Source organism: Oncorhynchus keta, chromosome 10 (genome assembly GCF_023373465.1).
Source record: "Oncorhynchus keta strain PuntledgeMale-10-30-2019 chromosome 10, Oket_V2, whole genome shotgun sequence".
NCBI classification, from domain to species: Eukaryota; Metazoa; Chordata; class Actinopteri; order Salmoniformes; family Salmonidae; genus Oncorhynchus; species Oncorhynchus keta.
Window position 1 is genome coordinate 64,900,980 of NC_068430.1, and position 22,314 is coordinate 64,923,293.

A 22,314-nucleotide genomic window follows, 5' to 3' on the forward strand; every position below is an offset into this window, starting at 1 on the left:
TTGCTTTCATTATGTTAAGACCTGTTTTAAAGTGATGCATTAAACTTTGCAAGCAGTACCATGGTTACAAGTTGTCGCTTGTGGTGGTTTTAAAGTTGGTTCTACAACAGAGTAGTGTTTAGTTGACCTCACTTAAAAGCACAAAACGGCAACTTTAATCGTGTAATTCAAAAGAAACAAGAAAGGTTTTGGTTTTCACTTTATTTGATTCAACATTTTGCCAAGTGGAAAAATAGAAAACTCTGTATTCAACTCAAGTAAAGAACATCAATCAAGATTTATAAAAAGAACAGTTACTACCCCTTCACCAAATACACCTGAAAAACACTGTCAATAAGACAACAGTAAAGCAGCAGCAGTAAGACTGTTACATCTAACAAATCCAAGAGTTTTGGGTTCGTACCGGACTGAAGTTCTTTAGCTAGACACCTTCAAGTGTCAACAATGGAGTATATTTGTGCCTGAGTTTTCAAACGGGGACATCTAAGCTGCATCAATCCTCATTTTTTTGTTCTTAAGCAAGCACTCAATTCAACTGGAAATGGGTTACAGGAGTTGGTCCGTCCCCTTAGATATCCAATGAGGAAATGAAATATTGAAGATTAATAGGACCGGTATCAAGTCTAAGCATCAGTACAGTACACACCCCTCTTCCCACCACTAAGGGGCAACATGTTCAAGGCACACCAAACAGTTTCAGGGGCTCTTTCTCAATCGTTTAAAACCTGTCCTTGTTTCCTTTCCTGCATTTCTCTGATCTAAAATAACTGGCCAGGTGAAAGCCTGCCAGCCTACTGATGAGCTTCCACCATGTGGATCACCACCTGACAAATGTTTACCAATCAGTGAAAATGAAGAGGGTAAGAATTGTTACAACTGAGAAAGTGCCAGGGGCTGCATAGGCTGAGTAGGGCACAGTTCTGGTCAAGTGAAGTGGTCAGGAAAATCTCATGACCCAAGCTAGCTACAAGGAATGGATTTGAGCATATATCACACCTGAGCCAAGCAGAACACTCCTGTGAAAATCAGAATTCTGAACAACAATTTCTCATGAAGGAACTGAAGCGACTCGTGTGAATCTTGATATTTTCCCCATCCTAATAACTCATTGATTTCCAGCATGCTAAGGGGCGCGTTCCTCTGCCCAGGTGTTGCCGACGACTGCCAGAGATTACAACTCCTAGATAGGTATTTTTATGTATCAGCTAACCATGTAATACTGTTGCAATCTGTCAGTCGGACGTGACACACAAGGAGAACGCAACCAAGGTAAGGATTGGAAAGTAATGTGCTGCTGCTCTAAAATAGCAATCAGTAGGGGAGGAACGCCAGATGAGCTCAATCAATTCAGCAGTAGGGGGAGGAATGAGATGAGCTCATGTCCCTGAAAGGGTTAAAAGCAGAGTTAATAATTTTGTACTTTAAACAATGCAAGGGTGCTTTCTTTTGCATGTGGCACAGCTAAAATCACATTTGTCATTTCTTTAAATATGTAATTTGTCTTCCCCATTTATAATTATTTAGACTGGACTGATGACAGGTTTGCAACATCAAAAACCCAGTCATTGCATAATATCACAACATGAAACTGACATTTTTGCATTTTGGGAAGATCTTGTGGCCCAAATGTGCACTCAGCACTCAGTCATATCAGGGGCATTTGTGGCTCCAAAAATATAAACTGAGGCCCAACAACATTCTCTCAGGGTTTCCCCCAGTTCCATGACCTCTTATCCCCTATAAGGCGAACAAGATGAACATAAACATCTTTCTTTCCCAGTGTCAGTCAGAACCTTATGTTAAACATGATGTTCATTCTCCACAGCAGTGTATCTGTGGAGAAGGGCCGTGTGCCAAGACCACTTTATAGAGAATAGGGTGCCATTTGGGATGCATCCCACACAATGCTGGTCCCTCATGCAGCATTTAACAAGTCAATACTCTCCCTCATCCCTCCCTCTTTTCCATCCCCTGACCAATGTGCTGTTTAATCAAGCGCCACCTCTCTTCCTTTTGTGTTTAAGGCAAAATAATCACCCTCGTTCCCGAGAGTTCAGAATCAGTACAGAAGAAGGCTAAGACGAGTGTAAACTCAGGCTAGCTACTGTATTAGCATCACATTAGCCTTAGGTTGCTCTTGTCATCATTTCATAGTTTCTTCTCTGTTTTCAAGCTTTATGATAAGGTGATGATTGCTGAGAAGGGGAAGGGGTCTGTACAGTGTGTGTGTGTGTAGTGTAGTGTACTGTTGGTGTCAGCTGTAGCTGCAGGCAGACAAGAAACTGGGACTGCTCTGTGGTGCACTGCAGTGTCGAGAAAGGGAGGGGATGGATGGATTGGATGGAGAAGAAGGACGGATGGGGGAGGGGTAGGGGGCAAGACTGCAGTTGGAGACCTGATACAGGCACTACAAGTCATCAATCACGTAACCTGGACCTGTGCTACATGCCTTCCTCTGCAGGACAGGCCACAGCACAATAAATAAAGGCAGTGTCGCTCACTCTAGGCCGTTTTAAAGCTAGTGGTTCATGGAAATATGAGGTATAAAACAAGCACATATCAAATTACTTGAAGATACGTCTTCTTTAGTATATTTGTTTGCATGTCAATGTAAGGTTGGTTGAAGAAGTCATGGAAGTATGGTGCATGGAAGTATGGTGCATTAGTCACAACAATGACTAATCCAAAATAAACTCCAATCTTTTCAAATCCAAAACCGGTCATCGAGTAGTCCAGAGTCAGGCCTTAGGATAAACTACTGACCCTCAAGATTTAAGGTAATCAAAAACAACCCTATGGTAATTGAGCATCAATGGTTGAGGGAGGATTTTGGCATCGGGGCAACTGTCCCCTAATTAATTGAGTTCAAATGAATTGGTTTCTAATAATGTCAATGCTGGCTCCCAGAGATTGTATGTATCTTCCATATGTCCACATCACAGCGGATGAGAGCAGTGAAGGCATCTGTCCAAACCCCATTCGTTGCATAAGAAGGAAAATTAAAGTTGAGCTGCCCTCCCATTAGACATAAAGCATGCCCGGGGTCTGTGAGGGACAGGGTGTGTGACTGACACTACATCAAGCCCTGCATCATATGTACCCCTGGTACGGAGAATGTATGTATGGTGGGGCGAAAATATTCATATTTCATGAGTTACTCCATAAGTATAAGACAGCAGAGCTCTTGATCGATCTCTCACCTTGGTTCTAGTAATGTATTCATGTCATAGCTTGGAACAGCCAATTAAAGGCCAGTTGTTTGTGCTAGTGGGAAGCCATTTTAGAACAGCCTAAATGCTAATGAATGGGAGATTGAGAACATTGGGCTCTGTAGAAATGAAACGTACCCACTCATTGAACTTTTTGTGTTCTAGCCTTGCTCCTCCTTCATGGCACATCCAATCCAAACCTTCAATTCAAAGAATAAATTCAGAGAGAAGACTAAAAAGTACATTAATCCCACCTCCCTTTAAGATGTGAGCAGAAAATGCTAACGCTAATTGTTAGCATCATCCAGAAAATGCTAACTAATGTCAGCTTTTCCATACCATTAGCATAACATGCTAACGCTAGCCATCTATCCAGTGGATCTTGTTAATCATCTAGTGATGAGCCTGGCTATCCCGCCGTGTACCTGGGCCTGGACCGGCCCATACTCCACCACCTCCCCATCCACTGTGATCACCCCTTTTGGAGAGTAAGGTTCCAGCCGCAGCGCCCGCACCCGGGTGTACACCAGGTGGGGGCAGTTGTTGGCCAGGTGGGTGCCCTTCTCCATGGCCAGGAAGAGACGGAGCAGGGCCGTGCGTGATATGCCTGCTCGGACATATATCAGGTGGATGAGGCCGTCATCAAGTGTAGAGTCGGGTGCGGCATACAGGTCCTTTGCCAGGTGAGACTGGTACATGGCCAGCATGAGGACAAAGTCCTCCTCGGGCACCACCACCCAGTCGCTGGGCACCGGCTGGTCCAGGGGCACCAGGAGAGAGTCTGGCGGGCCTGTTAGGGTGGCATTAGCGGACATGGGTTCCCAATTCTTCGCTTTGAAGGCGTTGTTTGAGTTACGGGAGTTGTGAGCTGCGTTCTGGCACGGCGAGTCCTTCGAAGGCCGGCAGAGGAGGGTAGAGGAGCAGAATGAAGACGATGGCGGTTGGCATTGAGGTGACACGCTCGTCATCTCCTCCAACGAGACTGACGATTGCCTATCCTCCTCCTCTCCATCCACCTCGTCAACCGGCAGGTATGCCAGGCGGCCCTTATACACCCTCAAAGATGCCAACCTGACCAACGTCCCCATGGTGAAGCGGGCGGCGCCCACGTGGCGGTACTTCTCGCTCTCCACGTCCACGTCAGCCACAAAGCCCCAGGCCAGCGAGAGGAAGGAGAAGAGGCGGGTGGGGTTGGAGGGGCTGGAGCCCAGGTGGACGGAGGCCAGGTCCATGCGAGACACCAGGCCCTTACACAGCAGGAAGCCACAGCTGACCAGCAGCTCCTCGCTTGACACCGGCTGGGCCCTGTCAGGGGGGAGGAGAGAGAAAGAGGGGGGAGAAGGAAGAGGGGGGAGTTAGCGGTAGACACGACAGACAAAAGACAAGCCCAGCTGGGAGAGGGGGTGGGGGGGGTGATGGGGTAGAGAGGTCATGGGACCACCAGCCCCACATCAACCACTCAGCCTGCTCTCTTTTCTCCTCTACACCTCAGCCTATTAGATAATGACGTCTCAATAGAGTTCTGTACGATTGGGGTCACGTCCATATGGCAGCATATCCATATTCAGCGTGTATTCATGATTCATCCTAGGCATTAGGCTCACCATTCAATAACAGCCATTGATTGGGGTCTCTGTTCGGCTTTCTTTTATCACGTTTTTATAGTCAATAACATCGTACCATTTTGAGCTATTTTCTTCGTCACTGAAAAGAGAACTGGGGTGTAGTATCTCTTAACAACCAGTAGAGGGAGTTCTAACTATAAACTATTAGAGTCATCCGATGCCACTGCTCAAGGCAAAACTGACCCGTTTTACCGTTGTGTCCTATAGCCTACAGCCCAAACAGATCTGGGACCAGCATATATAAATAGAACAACCGGTGATACAGTAAGCCACTGTTGATCAAAAACAGAGCAGCAGATAATATTCTGGATCCCCTGCAGGGCAGAGAGAACAAAACAGACTCTGGGTCCTTCCTCTCATTGTGTGGCAGGTTGACTGGGCTTCTGGTGGGTGGGTGGGTGGGGGGTGGCAGAGATGGACAGAAAGGAGGGCATGCTGGTAGTGTAATTGTGATTCATTGTGTTGATGTTCTGTACTGTGGTGGTTAAAGAATGATCCAGCAGCAGTATGTTTGTTCTCCACTACTGATTCTGGGGATTTACTCAATACAGTTTGTCAAACATATGGGCAGTAGTAGGCCCTGTGCTGGTGTATCCTTCTTTACGGTCTTCCTGGAAGTGTGTTTCTCACACAACTGGATAAATTGGTTGTCAACTAATTATTCCCTTCTTTGAGATAATCACTGATCCAACATGGGAAACATCAACGCAATGCATTACTTGACACAAATAATCATGCCTGATTGAGTACCTCAATGGAAGATGAGGGGGGAAGCACGCATTTTCCAAAGTACATTATTGGGACTAACTGCTGCTAACTAACTGCTACATGGTGGTCTTGGTGTGTCACCCACCCAGAGTAGTGGTGTATAGAGGCAGCCAGGGCGTTACCAGAGCCCCCAGGTAGAATTCCCAGTGGGGTCTGGATGGCCTCCTCCCAGTCCTCTCTCTCCATCAGGCCATTCACAACCTGGGGGGAACAGATAGAGCAGGGGTCACCCAACAGCCAGAGAGCCACCAGATCTAGGGCCACTTTCACAGACCAAAATAATGCCTGGTCTAAACTAAAGTGCACTTTCAGTGGAAACTCTCCAAAAATAGGCTTAAAAATCGGTGCATATACAACAATATGCAAGGACAGGCAGAACCACGGATCTCAGCAAACTGGGGTTTGAGGTTTAGAAGTTAAAATGATGCCATGTTGGCACCAGAAGTTCCAAGACAGTTACTAGGTCAAGTAAGAATGCAAATTTGAATTATTGTCGGGAATGGATTATTGTATTTGTACCTCACCTCAAACAGCAGTCCGTCCCCGGACATGATGACTAGAGCACCCCACTGTGACAGGTCAGCCTCTCTCACCAACTCCCTGGCATGGTTCTGCCGCTCTGAAAACAGACAAGGAAGAAGAGTACATTTACATGTGTTTAGGTGTGTGCGTGGCTGTAAAACCACTGTTTGTGTGTTATTGTAGTGTCAAAATCCCTCTCTTTTGTAGTTGTGAGACCTTCCAATCACTTCGGGAATGAAGTGGGTGTGTGGTTTGACAAAGTGCGGAAATTTGAGATGGAGAGGACAAGGGCAGGTATGACCCTTCCGGGGACAAACTGTTGTGAATACAATAGCTGAACAACAAAACACAGGGAACATGGAATGTAGCCTACACTGGAGGTTGGTGGTAGAGGACAACTGATAGGCCACCTACAGTACCAGGCTCAGTGGAGGCTGGTGAGGGGAGGATGGCTCATAAATGTCGAACGGAGAAAATGGAATGGCAAACCCACAGAAACTATATATTTGATGTATTTGTTACCATTCCACCAATTCCGCTTCAGCCATTACAGCCATTACCACAAACCCGTCCTCCTCAATTAAGGTGCCGCCAACCTGTGACCAGGCGAGCAGCACATGTCTTTAGGGCAGAGACAGTTGATATGCCACCTTAATGAAATGCAGTATCACATTGCAAATTAGATTAAAAGGCCAAACTACGTTATAGGGCCCTCCATCAAATTAGACTGGGGCAATCAGCAGATTGTACATTGCGACAGGAGTAGGATAACGTTTCATTTATGATGCTGATCAAAGGTCAGATTTCGTCTTTCTCCCCCAATGGTTAAGGTTGGGCTTAGAGGAGGGTAAGCTGATCCTAGAACTGTATCCATCATTCCACTAGGAGAAGGATTACGTTTCCCCTAGCACTGACCTAAGGTCAGTTTTGTGTTATTTCCCTGTATGGTTAAGGTTATGCTTAGGTGAGGGTAAACTGCTCGTAGAGCTGTAATACATTTTCTTTAGGGGGCAGTAGTCTATCAGTGGAGGCTGCTGAGGGGAGGACGGCTCATGATAATGGCCGGAAGAGAGGAAACCACATGGAAACCATGTGTTTGATACCATTCCACCAATTCTGCTCCAGCCATTACCATAAGCCCATCCTCCCCAATTAAGGTGCCACAAACCTCCTGTGTAGTCTATATATAGTGAGTGACTGGTACTGCTTCCTGTACCATCACTGTTACTTTCCAATTGCACCTTTTATTCCCCTACATTTCCCTAACACTCTGCCGGGTTAATATTAGTAGCACACTCTCAGAGAGAAGCGCGCACACACACACACACACACACACACACACACACACACACACACACACATATTTCCTCTCTCCTCAAAACACATTCTTTATAAAAGGCCAGACTGTCTAAGAGCTCTTTGGTTGTAGCCACTCAAGCTTAACAGCATAAGCCAAGTCTTTCTTTCTTCCCCAAGGAATCTTATCTTTACCTCTCAAAGGCTGTGTTTACACAGGCAGCCCAGTTCTGGTCTTTTGACCAATCAGATCTTTTTCATAGCTGATCTAATTGGTCAAAAATATCAGAATTGGGCTGCTTGTGTGATCGCAGTGTCTGTTTGCACAGAGATACTGTATAGTAGTGTTTCCCAACTCCGGTCCTCCAGTAACCCCAGCAGTGCATATTGTTGTGGGCCCCTGACAAGCACACCTGATTCTACTTGTCAACTAATCATAAAGCCCTTGACAAGTTGAATCAGGTGTGCTTGTCCAGGACCACAACAACAATATGTACTGCTGGGGGTACTGGAGGACCGGAGTTGGGGAACACTCTTGTGGATTTCTATGCTCCCTTGTTTTTCCTTGCGTCTGAAACCCACTGACAGCAATAGCCTCTCTCTCTGTTTCCTTTCCGTGTATGTAATCTACAAGACAGTAGTGTGATTGTTCGCTGCATCGTTTTATGCTGGTCTTGACACAACAGTAGAGCGCATTCCCCTCTGCAACATAGCCTCAGTAATCGGATGCCTCCCCCGAGGCCTATGTCCCAAATGTCACCCTATTCCCTACATAGGCCATGTGGTCAAAAGCAGTGCACTATGTAGGGAATAGGGTGTCATTTGAGATGCAGAACCTTTCATACCTTTCATTCATTACCCTCCTGCTGGGCCTGAGAACAGTATACAGGCAAATCAATTTCCCTTCATCAGTCTCCTCACGTGACATTTGCATGTGCAGAGGCTGTGAACACAGTGTGTGTAGATAGCCAATCAGTGTCAAGACGGAGGGCAGCGCAGCTGGAAAATATTAGGAGGCTGGTTGCTGCGTAGGAGATGTTGATGTTGTTTACATCCTCCCTTTACTGTTAATGGGGATAGCTGATCGTAGCCAATAGCACTTTAACACACACATGCTCACACTCATACACACAGACAGCTCAGGGGGGAGTTGGTGCATTTAGTCATTTTTACGAGTGTTTGTTGTGGTGATGGGTTGGATGGTCTGGGACTGGGCGCAGTGCAGTACTGTAGTGTAGCTTGACTGACCGGCTCAGTGGAATGTGGAATGAGACAATCATTACACTGCTCCTTTTTCTCCATACTGGCCCTGCGGTGGAGGTGTGTGTGAGTTTGGACAACTATCCTGTTCTCTACAGTGTGTGTGTGTGTACAACTATCCTGTTCTCTACTGTGTGTGTGTTTGGACAACTATTCTGTTCTCTGCAGTGGGTGTGCATGTGTCTCTCAGGGTTGGTCCCAGGGCAGCCATTGTTGTCCCTCTAAAGAAGCTACAATTTGGACTCGGATTCCAAAAAAAGAAAGAGAGCGAGGCTTAACCTCCAATGCCACCATGCAGTTTCATGTCCCCAGACTCCCCTCGTTCCTACTCACTTTGCTTCACTCTCCTTTCTCTGTCTCCCTCCTCCCAGCCACACTCTCACTGACCCTGCCTCCCACAAAAGGAGGTTCCAAACCCATCTCACACTAGGGTATATACAGTATGCTGCTGGGCTGAGTAAGGACACAGACATGACATTTAAAAAAAGGACCATTTAATGTTCTAGGTACGATGAGGACTGCGCCAGGGATCCATAATGCACACTGACAGTAATAGCAGGGATCCTTTTCTTTGCAGGTGACTGACTACCTGTTCACAAAGGCTACGCTGTGTGTGTGTCTATCTGGAGACTTTGGGTCAACAGAGGTGGAGCAGAAGAGGCAGTGATGTGTGTGTGTGTGTGTGTGTGTGTGTGTGTGTGTGTGTGTGCAGATAAGTCAACCAGGTTGGGAGCTGGAGGACATGCTGTGGCAGCTTAGTCAGCACCCAGGGACAGGGATGTAGAACCAGTAGAATCACCTCACCACACGCTCTCCCGCCCTGAGACCAGGCCACAGGCTATAGAACTCACTGTACTGTTTTGAAAACCAACCACAGCTAGGTTACAACGGCACTGGAAAGATAACATCCTGCAACAGATTCGCCTAGGTCTCAAACTGACAATAGTAAACAGTGGCTTTTTCTATCTTGTTTTCTGGGCCACAGGCTATATTATGGACATGTACTGTTCTATTCCAAAACCACCACAGCTGGCACTGATATAGATGGGTCACACCTGCATTAATCTCACTGGAAAGACTGTGTCACTGGGAGAATAAGAATAAGAAGATAAATAAAATAAATAATATGCCATTTAGCAGACGCTTTTATCCAAAGCGACTTAGTCATGTGTGCATACATTCTACGTATGGGTGGTCCCGGGAATCAAACCCACTACCCTGGCGTTACAAGCCATGCTCTACCAACTGAGCTACAGAAGGACCAAGATGAACATCCTGCCACTTTCCATCTATTAGGGTGTCTCTCAATAAGGTGGCTTCCTTTCCTTGTATAATTACTTAACCAGGCAAGTCAGTTAAGAACAAATTCTTATTTACAATAACGGCCTGCCCCGGCCAAACCCGGACAACGCTTGACCAATTGTGTGCCGCTCTATGGGACTCCCAATCACGGACGGTTGTGATACAGCCTGGAATTGAACCAGAGTCTGTAGTGACACCTCTGGCACTTAGACCACTGCGCCACATGGGATACTTTTCTTCTTCGTCTGAACTGACAGAGAGAAGGCGTCCTCATACAATTGATCCTTTTCAGAGAGAGAAACAGAGATCCATTGAGACCCTTGCGCCAAGCCTCCTCCATGCCCAGTTGCCCAGTCTCCCTCTGGGCAGTGGACTCATCCTTCCCCTCCCTCTGGCACCGCCACACAGCCAGGGCTCCAATAATGGGCCTGTCCTCGCTCATTAGCGTCCCCATGCTAACCGTCCACTAGGCTAGCACAGCTCTGGCCCTGCCTCAGTCTCACTGGATTAGCACTGAGAGCCACTGATATTTTCCTTTCACATTGACCATTTCAGCATGGTTCCAGTAAACGGATTACGAGGCCAGCCAGTACAGCTTGGCTGGACTCTTTAGTGTTAAAAGAGGTAGCAATGGTGATGCAGAATCTTTGTTTGCAAACTAACGCCTGCACAACCTGTCTTACTCTGAAAAGTGTTGGCATCTACCTGTATGGTGACTACCTGTCTTTTATTTTTTCTAATTTTAACATATTCAGCATTTCAGAATGCGTTCAGAGGATTGCTCTCTCAGTTTTGGGAAAGGGATTCATTATCTTGCCTGCTCTCTGACACTGCAGTGATTTAAGAACAGAGGGAGAGAAACTCAATAGCCTAAAAGGAGGGCGGAAATGTAGGGCTTCAAAAGCTACATCTGGGTCATATTCATTAGGCCCCAAACAATGGAAAACATAGTAGAGACGTGTCCAACAAGAAACTTTTCATCTTCACTTGTAAAGCATTTTGCAAAGGTGTGTCCTAATGGATATGACCCATTTGATGAGCTTTGAACCAGAAGCCTAATTCAAAACTAGTACATTATCATTACAATGTCCCCAGACTGTGGCAGCACACATGACAATGATTACCTGATCAATGTGGCTAATAAGTTACATCAAACCCCCCACACTATTCTTATCCAGGCTGCATCACATCCGGCCCGTGATTAGGAGTCCTGTAGGGTGGCACACAATTGGCCCAGCGTCATCCGGGTTAGGGGAGGGTTTGGCCGGGTAGTGCTTTGACAGTCAGATTATTCATTGACCTGTCACTGCAGGTGTTAGTGTAGGATATTGACCTGTGATCACCTGTGTGTCAGTGTATGCACATGCATTAACTCAGCAGAGATTACGTGTGTGTGTGTGCGTGCCTGCGCCGTTTACCTGCGAGTGTGTGCATGCACTTACAGTACGCTATACTCACCAGTGATGACCAGAGTGTGTGGGACACCGGCCTCGTTAAGCATGTGTTGGACGTGTCCGGTGAAGAGGCTGAGGGCCTGGCCCTTCCCACTGTGGGGGTTCACCAGTAGCATGACGCTGCAGGGACGGTGCACCTCACTGTAAAGCACGCCTACAACAGAGAGATGCACGGACAGGGATTATGACAGATGTTAGACCTGCTATTTTTGGTGACCTTTGCAGAAAATCCCACAAACACAGAATCCCATACAAAGACAATTATAATGGGAACATTTTAAATCGCTAAAGTTCATATTCAGATTAGAGTGTTTAACACAATGTTTAGCTTAATTATATATATTTTTTCCCCTTTTCAATGTTCTACTCAAGGTGAGGGTTGATGGTCACTAGACTTGATGCTTAACGTTATGGATTATTCTCATGTCTGTTGATAGTGATTGACGCCAGACTGGATGTACAAGGATCGAGGACACACTGATTCTGTTGCAGCAGACAGTCATTGCATTTTGTGTTTTATTTCCTAAAAGCCTCTCGGGCTGCTGTTATCAGAACATTTGGTGCTATCTGATTAGGACATAAAGGGCCCTTCTCCAAGAGGCCAGTTAGACATTTTATTTGTTTCCGAGCTGTGTGTTGTGTCCCTGTTGCAACTTGTAATAAACCAGGTAGATTTCTGATTGAGTCAATCTGTGACTTCTCTTCTGTTACAACAATAGGCAATGGAGGGAGAAGCTTGAATGATTAATTATTACTATTATTAAGGCCAGGAGTTTTTCCTGTTCATGTTCCATGACCAGGCACTATAACTAGGGCCCTGAGTTTTTCCTGTTCAAGTCACATTGGTGGTCAGGAAAAACTCCCATCCCTTATTTCTAACATTAATCCTCAGACTATACTGATTAGACAAACACTCAGAACTATGATTCAGGGCTTCTTTGCCAATTATTAACTTTCTGCATCAGTCCGCTCTAGCTAAACCATTCTGGGAAATTAAAGTACTTTAGTCACGGAGGATGGGGAAGCCAGGTAAACAAGTTTGACAGATGATGAACGACTTGAATGACTTGCTATGGGTGGAGAACAAGGACAGTGCTTTGGATGCTTCCTGGATGAGGTCATCCACCAACATCAAACCTAATTGGCAGGACGTGTTTCTCTAGACGACCCCAAGTCTACTGGAGCTACTGTCAACATATATCGCAGACTACACCATTACAAGTTAGGAAACACCACCTATCAGAGTTATAGTATCTGTACTACTGCAAACAGTGTATTGCAGTCTATGGTTGTGTCCCAAATGGCACCCTATTCCCTTTATAGTAGTGCGCTACAAAGGGAATAGGGTGCCGTTAGGGACACAAGCCTCTGACAACACAGGTTAGATTATGAAACACCACCTATCAGTACTGTAGATATGTGGTATCTGTGGAGTTTGGTCACAGGGCTTTGACTTAGCGTAACAGGGCGTAAGATGGAATGGGGTGTGTCTACTGTAGGTGTCTTGTCACAATGCAGTTAAAGTGACAACGTGTTTTCTTGTGTGTTTGATAACACATGGCCTCAGTTAACATAGCCTTCCTACTTTGCTTGACGTATACTGAACAAAAATATCAACTCAACATGTAATGTGTTTGTCCTGTGTTTCGTGAGCTGAAATAAAAGATCCCAGAAATGATCCTTAAGCACAAAAAGTGCATTTCTCTCAATTTTTGTGCAAACATTAGTTTACGTCCCTGTTAGTGTGCATTTCTCCTTTGCCAAGATTATCCATCCACCTGACACAAGTGGCATATCACACAGCTGATTAAACAACATGATCATTACACAAGATGGCACCGACAGATATGTTCGCCTCGTTTCCAGTCCTTAGGAAACTATGTAGTATTTTGTTTTTTTAATATATTATTTCTTACATTGTTTCCCAGGAAATCTTAAGTCGTATTACATACAGCCAGGAAGAACTATTGGATATAAGAGCGATGTCAATTTACCAACATTACCGCCAGGAATACAACTTTCCCTAAGTGGATCCTCTGTGTGGACCACCACCCAGGACAATGGATCTAATCCATGAAGCTGACCCAAAACAACGGCACCACAGAAGGGGCAGACGGAGCTCCCTCCTGGTCAGGCTCCGTAGACGTGCACATTGCCCACAGCTCCCGAGTATACTACTCGCCAATGTCCAGTCTCTTGACAACAAGGTAGACGAAATTCGAACATGGGTTGCCTTCCGTAGAGACATCAGAGATTGTAACATCCTCTGATTCACGGAAACATGGCTCTTTCGGGATATGTTGTCGGAATCGATTCAGCCACCAGGCTTCTCCATGCATCACGCCGACAGTGATAAACACCTCTCTGGGAAGAGGAAGGGCGGGGGTGTATGCTTTATGATTAACGACTCGTGGTGTAATCATAACAACATACAGGAACTCATGTCCTTCTGCTCACCCAACCTACAATTCCTTACAATCAAATGCCGGCCATATTACCTCCAAAGATAATTCTCGGCGGTTATAGTCACAGCTCTGTACACTCCCCCTCAAGCAGATACCACAACGGCCCATAAGGAACTTCACTGGACTCTATGTAAACTGGAAACCATATATCCTGAGGCTGCATTTATTGTAGCTGGGGATTTTAACAATGCAAATTTGAGAACAAGGCTACCTAAATTCTATCAGCATGTTGATTGTAGTACACGTGGGGTAATAATCTAACTTCTGTGATGCATACAAAGCCCTCCCCTGCCTTCCCCACGACAAATCCGACCACGACGCATTCCAGACAAACTAAGAACTCTCTTTGCCCGCTTTGAGGATAATACAGTGCCACCGTTGCGGCCCGTTAACAAGGACTGCGCCCCCCTCTCCTTCTCTGTGGCCGAGGTGAGTAAAACATTTAAACATGCTAACCTTCACAAGGCTGCTGGCCTAGACCGGCATCCCTAGCCACGTCCTCAGAGCATGCGCAGATCAGCTGGCTGGTGTGTTTACGAACATATTCAATCGCTCCCTATCCCAGTCTGCTGTCCCCATATGCTTCAAGATGGCCACCATTGTTCATGTGCCCAAGAAGGCAAAGAACTGAACTAAATTAATACTGCCCTGTAGCACTCACTTCTGTCATCATGAAGTGCTTTGAGAGACTAGTCAAGGATCATATCACCACCACCTTACCGGCCATCCACTTCAGTTTGTATACTGCCCCAACGGGTCCACAGATTATGCAATCGCCATCACACTGCACAATCACATCTGGACAAGATGAATACCTATGTAAGAATGCTGTTCATTGACTACAGCTCAGCTTTCAATATCATAGTACCCTCCAAGCTCATCATCAAGCTGGAGGCCCTGGGGGGTCTCAACCCCTCCCTGCGCAATTGGGTTCTGGAATTTCTGACGGGCCGCCCCCATGTGATGAAGGTAGGAAACAACATCTCCATCTCTTCGCTGACCCTCAACACTGGGGCCCCATAAGGGTGCGTGCCCCCTCCTGTACTCCATGTTCACTGCGTGGCCATGCACGCCTCCAACTCAATCATCAAGTTTGCAGACGACAACAGTAGTGGGCTTGATTGCCAACAACGATGAGACAGCCAACAGGGAGGAGGTGAGGGCACTCAGAGTGTGGTGTCAGGAAAATAACCTCTCACTCACCGTCAACAAAACAAAGGAGATGATCATTGACTTCAGGAAACAGCAGAGGGAGCACCCCTCTATCCACATTGAAAGGACAGCAGTGGAAAAGGTGGAACATTAAGTTCCTCGGCTTACACATCACAGACAAACTGAAATTGTCCACCCACACAGACAGTGTGGTGAAGAAGAGACTATGTCCTCCCAGTCCCACCCATGGCTGTGCCCCTAACCAGTCCTGTGAAATCCATAGATTGGGGCCGAATTAATTTCTCAATTGACTGATTTCCTTATATGAACTGTAACTCAGTAAAATCATTAAAACTGTCCAGATCTTTGCTCAGTATAGATAAAAGCTTTGTAGCGGCCCCAAATACACTTCCATCTAAAATACATTTTTTAAAAAAATCATCCTCACACAAAATATAGGTTGAAGCAACATCATGAATTTGCTAAAAAAGCCACACAGTTTTTCATGTCTCATTCTAACCACATACCAACAATAGTGTTTTCGGTTCATTCCAAGTTGAATTCACGTTTACCACTTTAATATCAACCAAATCGGATGTTTATCTGATGTCTTTGCCTAATGGGACGTCCCTTTTTTCCCTGAGAAAAAAAGTGTTTCTATGAAATGTGGACCCTTTCATAACAAGTAATGAAGTCCTGGGAGGATGGAGACGGCAGGGCCCTCATTTATAACTGTTGTGTAATGAAGTCCTGGGAGGATGGAGACGGCAGGGCCCTCATTTATAACTGTTGCGTAATGAAGTCCTGGGAGGATGGAGACGGCAGGGCCCTCATTTATAACTGTTGCGTAATGAAGTCCTGGGAGGATGGAGACGGCAGGGCCCTCATTTATAACTGTTGAGTAATGAAGTCCTGGGAGGATGGAGACGGCAGGGCCCTCATTTATAACTGTTGCGTAATGAAGTCCTGGGAGGATGGAGACGGCAGGGCCCTCATTTATAACTGTTGAGTAATGAAGTCCTGGGAGGATGGAGACGGCAGGGCCCTCATTTATAACTGTTGCGTAATGAAGTCCTGGGAGGATGGAGACGGCAGGGCCCTCATTTATAACTGTTGCGTAATGAAGTCCTGGGAGGATGGAGACGGCAGGGCCCTCATTTATAACTGTTGTGTAATGAAGTCCTGGGAGGATGGAGACGGCAGGGCCCTCATTTATAACTGTTGCGTAATGAAGTCCTGGGAGGATGGAGACGGCAGGGCCCTCATTTATAACTGTTGCGTAATGAAGTCCTGGGAGGATGGAGACGGCAGGGCCCTCATTTATAACTGTTGCGTAATGAAGTCCTGGGAGGATGGAGACGGCAGGGCACTCATTTATAACTGTTGAGTAATGAAGTCCTGGGAGGATGGAGACGGCAGGGCCCTCATTTATAACTGTTGCGTAATGAAGTCCTGGGAGGATGGAGACGGCAGGGCCCTCATTTATAACTGTTGAGTAATGAAGTCCGGGGAGGATGGAGACGGCAGGGCCCTCATTTATAACTGTTGCGTAATGAAGTCCTGGGAGGATGGAGACGGCAGGGCCCTCATTTATAACTGTTGCGTAATGAAGTCCTGGGAGGATGGGAGACGGCAGGGCCCTCATTTATAACTGTTGTGTAATGAAGTCCTGGGAGGATGGAGACGGCAGGGCCCTCATTTATAACTGTTGCGTAATGAAGTCCTGGGAGGATGGAGACGGCAGGGCCCTCATTTATAACTGTTGAGTAATGAAGTCCTGGGAGGATGGAGACGGCAGGGCCCTCATTTATAACTGTTGTGTAATGAAGTCCTGGGAGGATGGAGACGGCAGGGCCCTCATTTATAACTGTTGCGTAATGAAGTCCTGGGAGGATGGAGACGGCAGGGCCCTCATTTATAACTGTTGCGTAATGAAGTCCTGGGAGGATGGAGACGGCAGGGCCCTCATTTATAACTGTTGTGTAATGAAGTCCTGGGAGGATGGAGACGGCAGGGCCCTCATTTATAACTGTTGTGTAATGAAGTCCTGGGAGGATGGAGACGGCAGGGCCCTCATTTATAACTGTTGTGTAATGAAGTCCTGGGAGGATGGAGACATTTATAACTGTTGCGTAATGAAGTCCTGGGAGGATGGAGACGGCAGGGCCCTCATTTATAACTGTTGTGTAATGAAGTCCTGGGAGGATGGAGACGGCAGGGCCCTCATTTATAACTGTTGCGTAATGAAGTCCTGGGAGGATGGAGACGGCAGGGCCCTCATTTATAACTGTTGTGTAATGAAGTCCTGGGAGGATGGAGACGGCAGGGCCCTCATTTATAACTGTTGTGTAATGAAGTCCTGGGAGGATGGAGACGGCAGGGCCCTCATTTATAACTGTTGTGTAATGAAGTCCTGGGAGGATGGAGACATTTATAACTGTTGCGTAATGAAGTCCTGGGAGGATGGAGACGGCAGGGCCCTCATTTATAACTGTTGAGTAATGAAGTCCTGGGAGGATGGAGACGGCAGGGCCCTCATTTATAACTGTTGTGTAATGAAGTCCTGGGAGGATGGAGACGGCAGGGCCCTCATTTATAACTGTTGCGTAATGAAGTCCTGGGAGGATGGAGACGGCAGGGCCCTCATTTATAACTGTTGTGTAATGAAGTCCTGGGAGGATGGAGACGGCAGGGCCCTCATTTATAACTGTTGTGTAATGAAGTCCTGGGAGGATGGAGACGGCAGGGCCCTCATTTATAACTGTTGCGTAATGAAGTCCTGGGAGGATGGAGACGGCAGGGCCCTCATTTATAACTGTTGCGTAATGAAGTCCTGGGAGGATGGAGACGGCAGGGCCCTCATTTATAACTGTTGAGTAATGAAGTCCTGGGAGGATGGAGACGGCAGGGCCCTCATTTATAACTGTTGAGTAATGAAGTCCTGGGAGGATGGAGACGGCAGGGCCCTCATTTATAACTGTTGCGTAATGAAGTCCTGGGAGGATGGAGACGGCAGGGCCCTCATTTATAACTGTTGCGTAATGAAGTCCTGGGAGGATGGAGACGGCAGAGCCCTCATTTATAACTGTTGAGTAATGAAGTCCTGGGAGGATGGAGACGGCAGGGCCCTCATTTATAACTGTTGTGTAATGAAGTCCTGGGAGGATGGAGACGGCAGGGCCCTCATTTATAACTGTTGAGTAATGAAGTCCTGGGAGGATGGAGACGGCAGGGCCCTCATTTATAACTGTTGTGTAATGAAGTCCTGGGAGGATGGAGACATTTATAACTGTTGCGTAATGAAGTCCTGGGAGGATGGAGACGGCAGGGCCCTCATTTATAACTGTTGAGTAATGAAGTCCTGGGAGGATGGAGACGGCAGGGCCCTCATTTATAACTGTTGCGTAATGAAGTCCTGGGAGGATGGAGACGGCAGGGCCCTCATTTATAACTGTTGCGTAATGAAGTCCTGGGAGGATGGAGACGGCAGGGCCCTCATTTATAACTGTTGCGTAATGAAGTCCTGGGAGGATGGAGACGGCAGGGCCCTCATTTATAACTGTTGCGTAATGAAGTCCTGGGAGGATGGAGACGGCAGGGCCCTCATTTATAACTGTTGCGTAATGAAGTCCTGGGAGGATGGAGACGGCAGGGCCCTCATTTATAACTGTTGCGTAATGAAGTCCTGGGAGGATGGAGACATTTATAACTGTTGCGTAATGAAGTCCTGGGAGGATGGAGACGGCAGGGCCCTCATTTATAACTGTTGAGTAATGAAGTCCTGGGAGGATGGAGATGGCAGGGCCCTCATTTATAACTGTTGCGTAATGAAGTCCTGGGAGGATGGAGACGGCAGGGCCCTCATTTATAACTGTTGCGTAATGAAGTCCTGGGAGGATGGAGACGGCAGGGCCCTCATTTATAACTGTTGAGTAATGAAGTCCTGGGAGGATGGAGATGGCAGGGCCCTCATTTATAACTGTTGAGTAATGAAGTCCTGGGAGGATGGAGACGGCAGGGCCCTCATTTATAACTGTTGAGTAATGAAGTCCTGGGAGGATGGAGACGGCAGGGCCCTCATTTATAACTGTTGAGTAATGAAGTCCTGGGAGGATGGAGACGGCAGGGCCCTCATTTATAACTGTTGAGTAATGAAGTCCTGGGAGGATGGAGACGGCAGGGCCCTCATTTATAACTGTTGAGTAATGAAGTCCTGGGAGGATGGAGACGGCAGGGCCCTCATTTATAACTGTTGTGTAATGAAGTCCTGGGAGGATGGAGACGGCAGGGCCCTCATTTATAACTGTTGAGTAATGAAGTCCTGGGAGGATGGAGACGGCAGGGCCCTCATTTATAACTGTTGAGTAATGAAGTCCTGGGAGGATGGAGACGGCAGGGCCCTCATTTATAACTGTTGCGTAATGAAGTCCTGGGAGGATGGAGACGGCAGGGCCCTCATTTATAACTGTTGCGTAATGAAGTCCTGGGAGGATGGAGACATTTATAACTGTTGCGTAATGAAGTCCTGGGAGGATGGAGACTGCAGGGCCCTCATTTATAACTGTTGCGTAATGAAGTCCTGGGAGGATGGAGACGGCAGGGCCCTCATTTATAACTGTTGCGTAATGAAGTCCTGGGAGGATGGAGACGGCAGAGCCCTCATTTATAACTGTTGCGTAATGAAGTCCTGGGAGGATGGAGACGGCAGGGCCCTCATTTATAACTGTTGCGTAATGAAGTCCTGGGAGGATGGAGACGGCAGGGCCCTCATTTATAACTGTTGCGTAATGAAGTCCTGGGAGGATGGAGACGGCAGGGCCCTCATTTATAACTGTTGCGTAATGAAGTCCTGGGAGGATGGAGACGGCAGGGCCCTCATTTATAACTGTTGAGTAATGAAGTCCTGGGAGGATGGAGACGGCAGGGCCCTCATTTATAACTGTTGAGTAATGAAGTCCTGGGAGGATGGAGACGGCAGGGCCCTCATTTATAACTGTTGAGTAATGAAGTCCTGGGAGGATGGAGACGGCAGAGCCCTCATTTATAACTGTTGAGTAATGAAGTCCTGGGAGGATGGAGACGGCAGGGCCCTCATTTATAACTGTTGAGTAATGAAGTCCTGGGAGGATGGAGACGGCAGGGCCCTCATTTATAACTGTTGTGTAATGAAGTCCTGGGAGGATGGAGACGGCAGGGCCCTCATTTATAACTGTTGAGTAATGAAGTCCTGGGAGGATGGAGACGGCAGGGCCCTCATTTATAACTGTTGAGTAATGAAGTCCTGGGAGGATGGAGACGGCAGGGCCCTCATTTATAACTGTTGCGTAATGAAGTCCTGGGAGGATGGAGACGGCAGGGCCCTCATTTATAACTGTTGCGTAATGAAGTCCTGGGAGGATGGAGACGGCAGGGCCCTCATTTATAACTGTTGCGTAATGAAGTCCTGGGAGGATGGAGACAGCAGGGCCCTCATTTATAACTGTTGTGTAATGAAGTCCTGGGAGGATGGAGACATTTATAACTGTTGTGTAAATTTCACACAATTTCTACATGCTCCATTTATGAAAAGTCTGTGCACGTACAAAAATATAGAGATGTATCGATATTTTGCAGTGACTTCTTCAAGCTAAACATGTATGTATGCTGCCTGTCCGCACACTGACACATTCTACAAGATTGAATATACAATCAAACAATTTAAAAGTAGGCTAAATGCTAAATGCTAAATACACTATTGGGGTTCTATGTCCTGCTTTGGTGGGCTCTGAGTTTAAACAGACAATGATATTACGCTCCCATAACACAGCAACAGCTTACCCATACTGTCAAATTACAGTACCAGTCAAAAGTTTGGACACACCTACTCATTACTCACTTCAACCAAAGGAAACTACTCCGCTACATTATATTGTCAGTTAAATGATACTGTCAGTTCAAGGATTATTGAGAGACGGGACAATCTCGACTTTTCTTCACAAATACTTTTCAAAATATGAACAACATTTGAAATACACAGGACCAGTTAAAGGTTTGGACACACCTACTTTTTCTCTATTTTGACTATTTTCTACATTGTAGAATAATAGTGAAGACATCAAAACTGTGAAATAACACATATGGAATCAAGTAGTAACCAAAAAAGTGTTCAAACAAAGATTGTTCAAAGCCACCCTTTGCCTTGACAGCTTTGCAGACTCTTGGCATTCTGTTTTTTTATTAATACAATTTTCATCATATCCCCCATTTGCACATAATACATGTCAGCTTGCAATACAATATTTAAACCACTCGCAGATGTGTGTACGCATGGTCTAGAATTTGTGGAGAGGTGAACACATTCTCGCATCAGGTAAATGTATTATAAATTTCAACTTTTGCGTGAAAAATTGCACACGGACATTTTGGGGTTATATTTTGTACTTAAGCACGGTTTATAAATGAGGCCCCAGGGCAGTGCCCTCATAAATAATTTGGCATGGACCTGTGCCAACCCAGCTGGCAAGGGCCCCAACCATGCTGTGTTTTTGCTTCATCATTACCCACGAGGCCCGCTTTGTCTGGACCCATTGACACTTCCTCTTAGCCAACCCTACCCATTCCCAAACATTCCTTCATTATAAACTGGCTGTGGTTGAGAGTACCACCTCCACCTACGGTCTTGGTTGTCAGCAAGATGCAATGGTTAGGGTCAGTTTTTCCAGGTGAAACTGGTCTCTAGCTCACCTGACCACGAAAGCACTTGGCCCTAGTTATATTATGGCCCTAGTATCCTACAGCCTATAACTAGGGTTTGGACGTTTTCCTGGTCAAATCAGGGAACCTCCAGTATAACCCATCATCAGCTAAACAACATGGCTCATTGCCACATGACACATCTAGAAGAAACCAACAAAGCACACACGCAAACAGAGAGAAATAAATTAACAATCTGGGTTTCTCTAGAAATAAACTGACATTGCTCATTGTGTTCACCTCCCCACAATGGCTCTTTTGTACCCCGGGGAAAGCCATGGCTGCATTTCTATAATCATCATTGTGACTAATGAATCATGATACTAGATGTTGCTCTCTGTTTGTTTTGGCCTTGTGTGGTCAGAGGTCTGAACAGATCTGTGCCCCCTTAAACAATCACATCTGAGCATGCCCAGTGGGCGCTGAGGTAACACAGTAGTGTGGGGGCGGATAAAGTTGTAACACCACTTGCCATGCCCTTAAAAGGTCATAAACGCGTCATCCTTATCAAAGGTCAAATCTCTTAATC

The 22,314-nt window shown here is 46.4% G+C and overlaps 1 protein-coding gene across 1 annotated transcript in view; it reads right to left on the reverse strand.

Moving 5' to 3' along the window:
• Positions 1–182: 182 nt before the first annotated feature.
• Positions 183–22,314, reverse strand: part of LOC118389218 (sphingosine kinase 1-like) — a 31,396-nt gene continuing 9,264 nt past the window's right edge. The window contains exons 2-5 of the mRNA XM_035779057.2: positions 11,441–11,590; positions 6,127–6,221; positions 5,688–5,803; positions 183–4,514 (exon numbers count right to left, since the gene is read on the reverse strand). Coding sequence (XP_035634950.1) covers positions 3,599–4,514; positions 5,688–5,803; positions 6,127–6,221; positions 11,441–11,590 — 1,277 coding nt within the window. The 3' untranslated portion in view covers positions 183–3,598. The remainder of the gene's footprint in view (positions 4,515–5,687; positions 5,804–6,126; positions 6,222–11,440; positions 11,591–22,314) is intronic.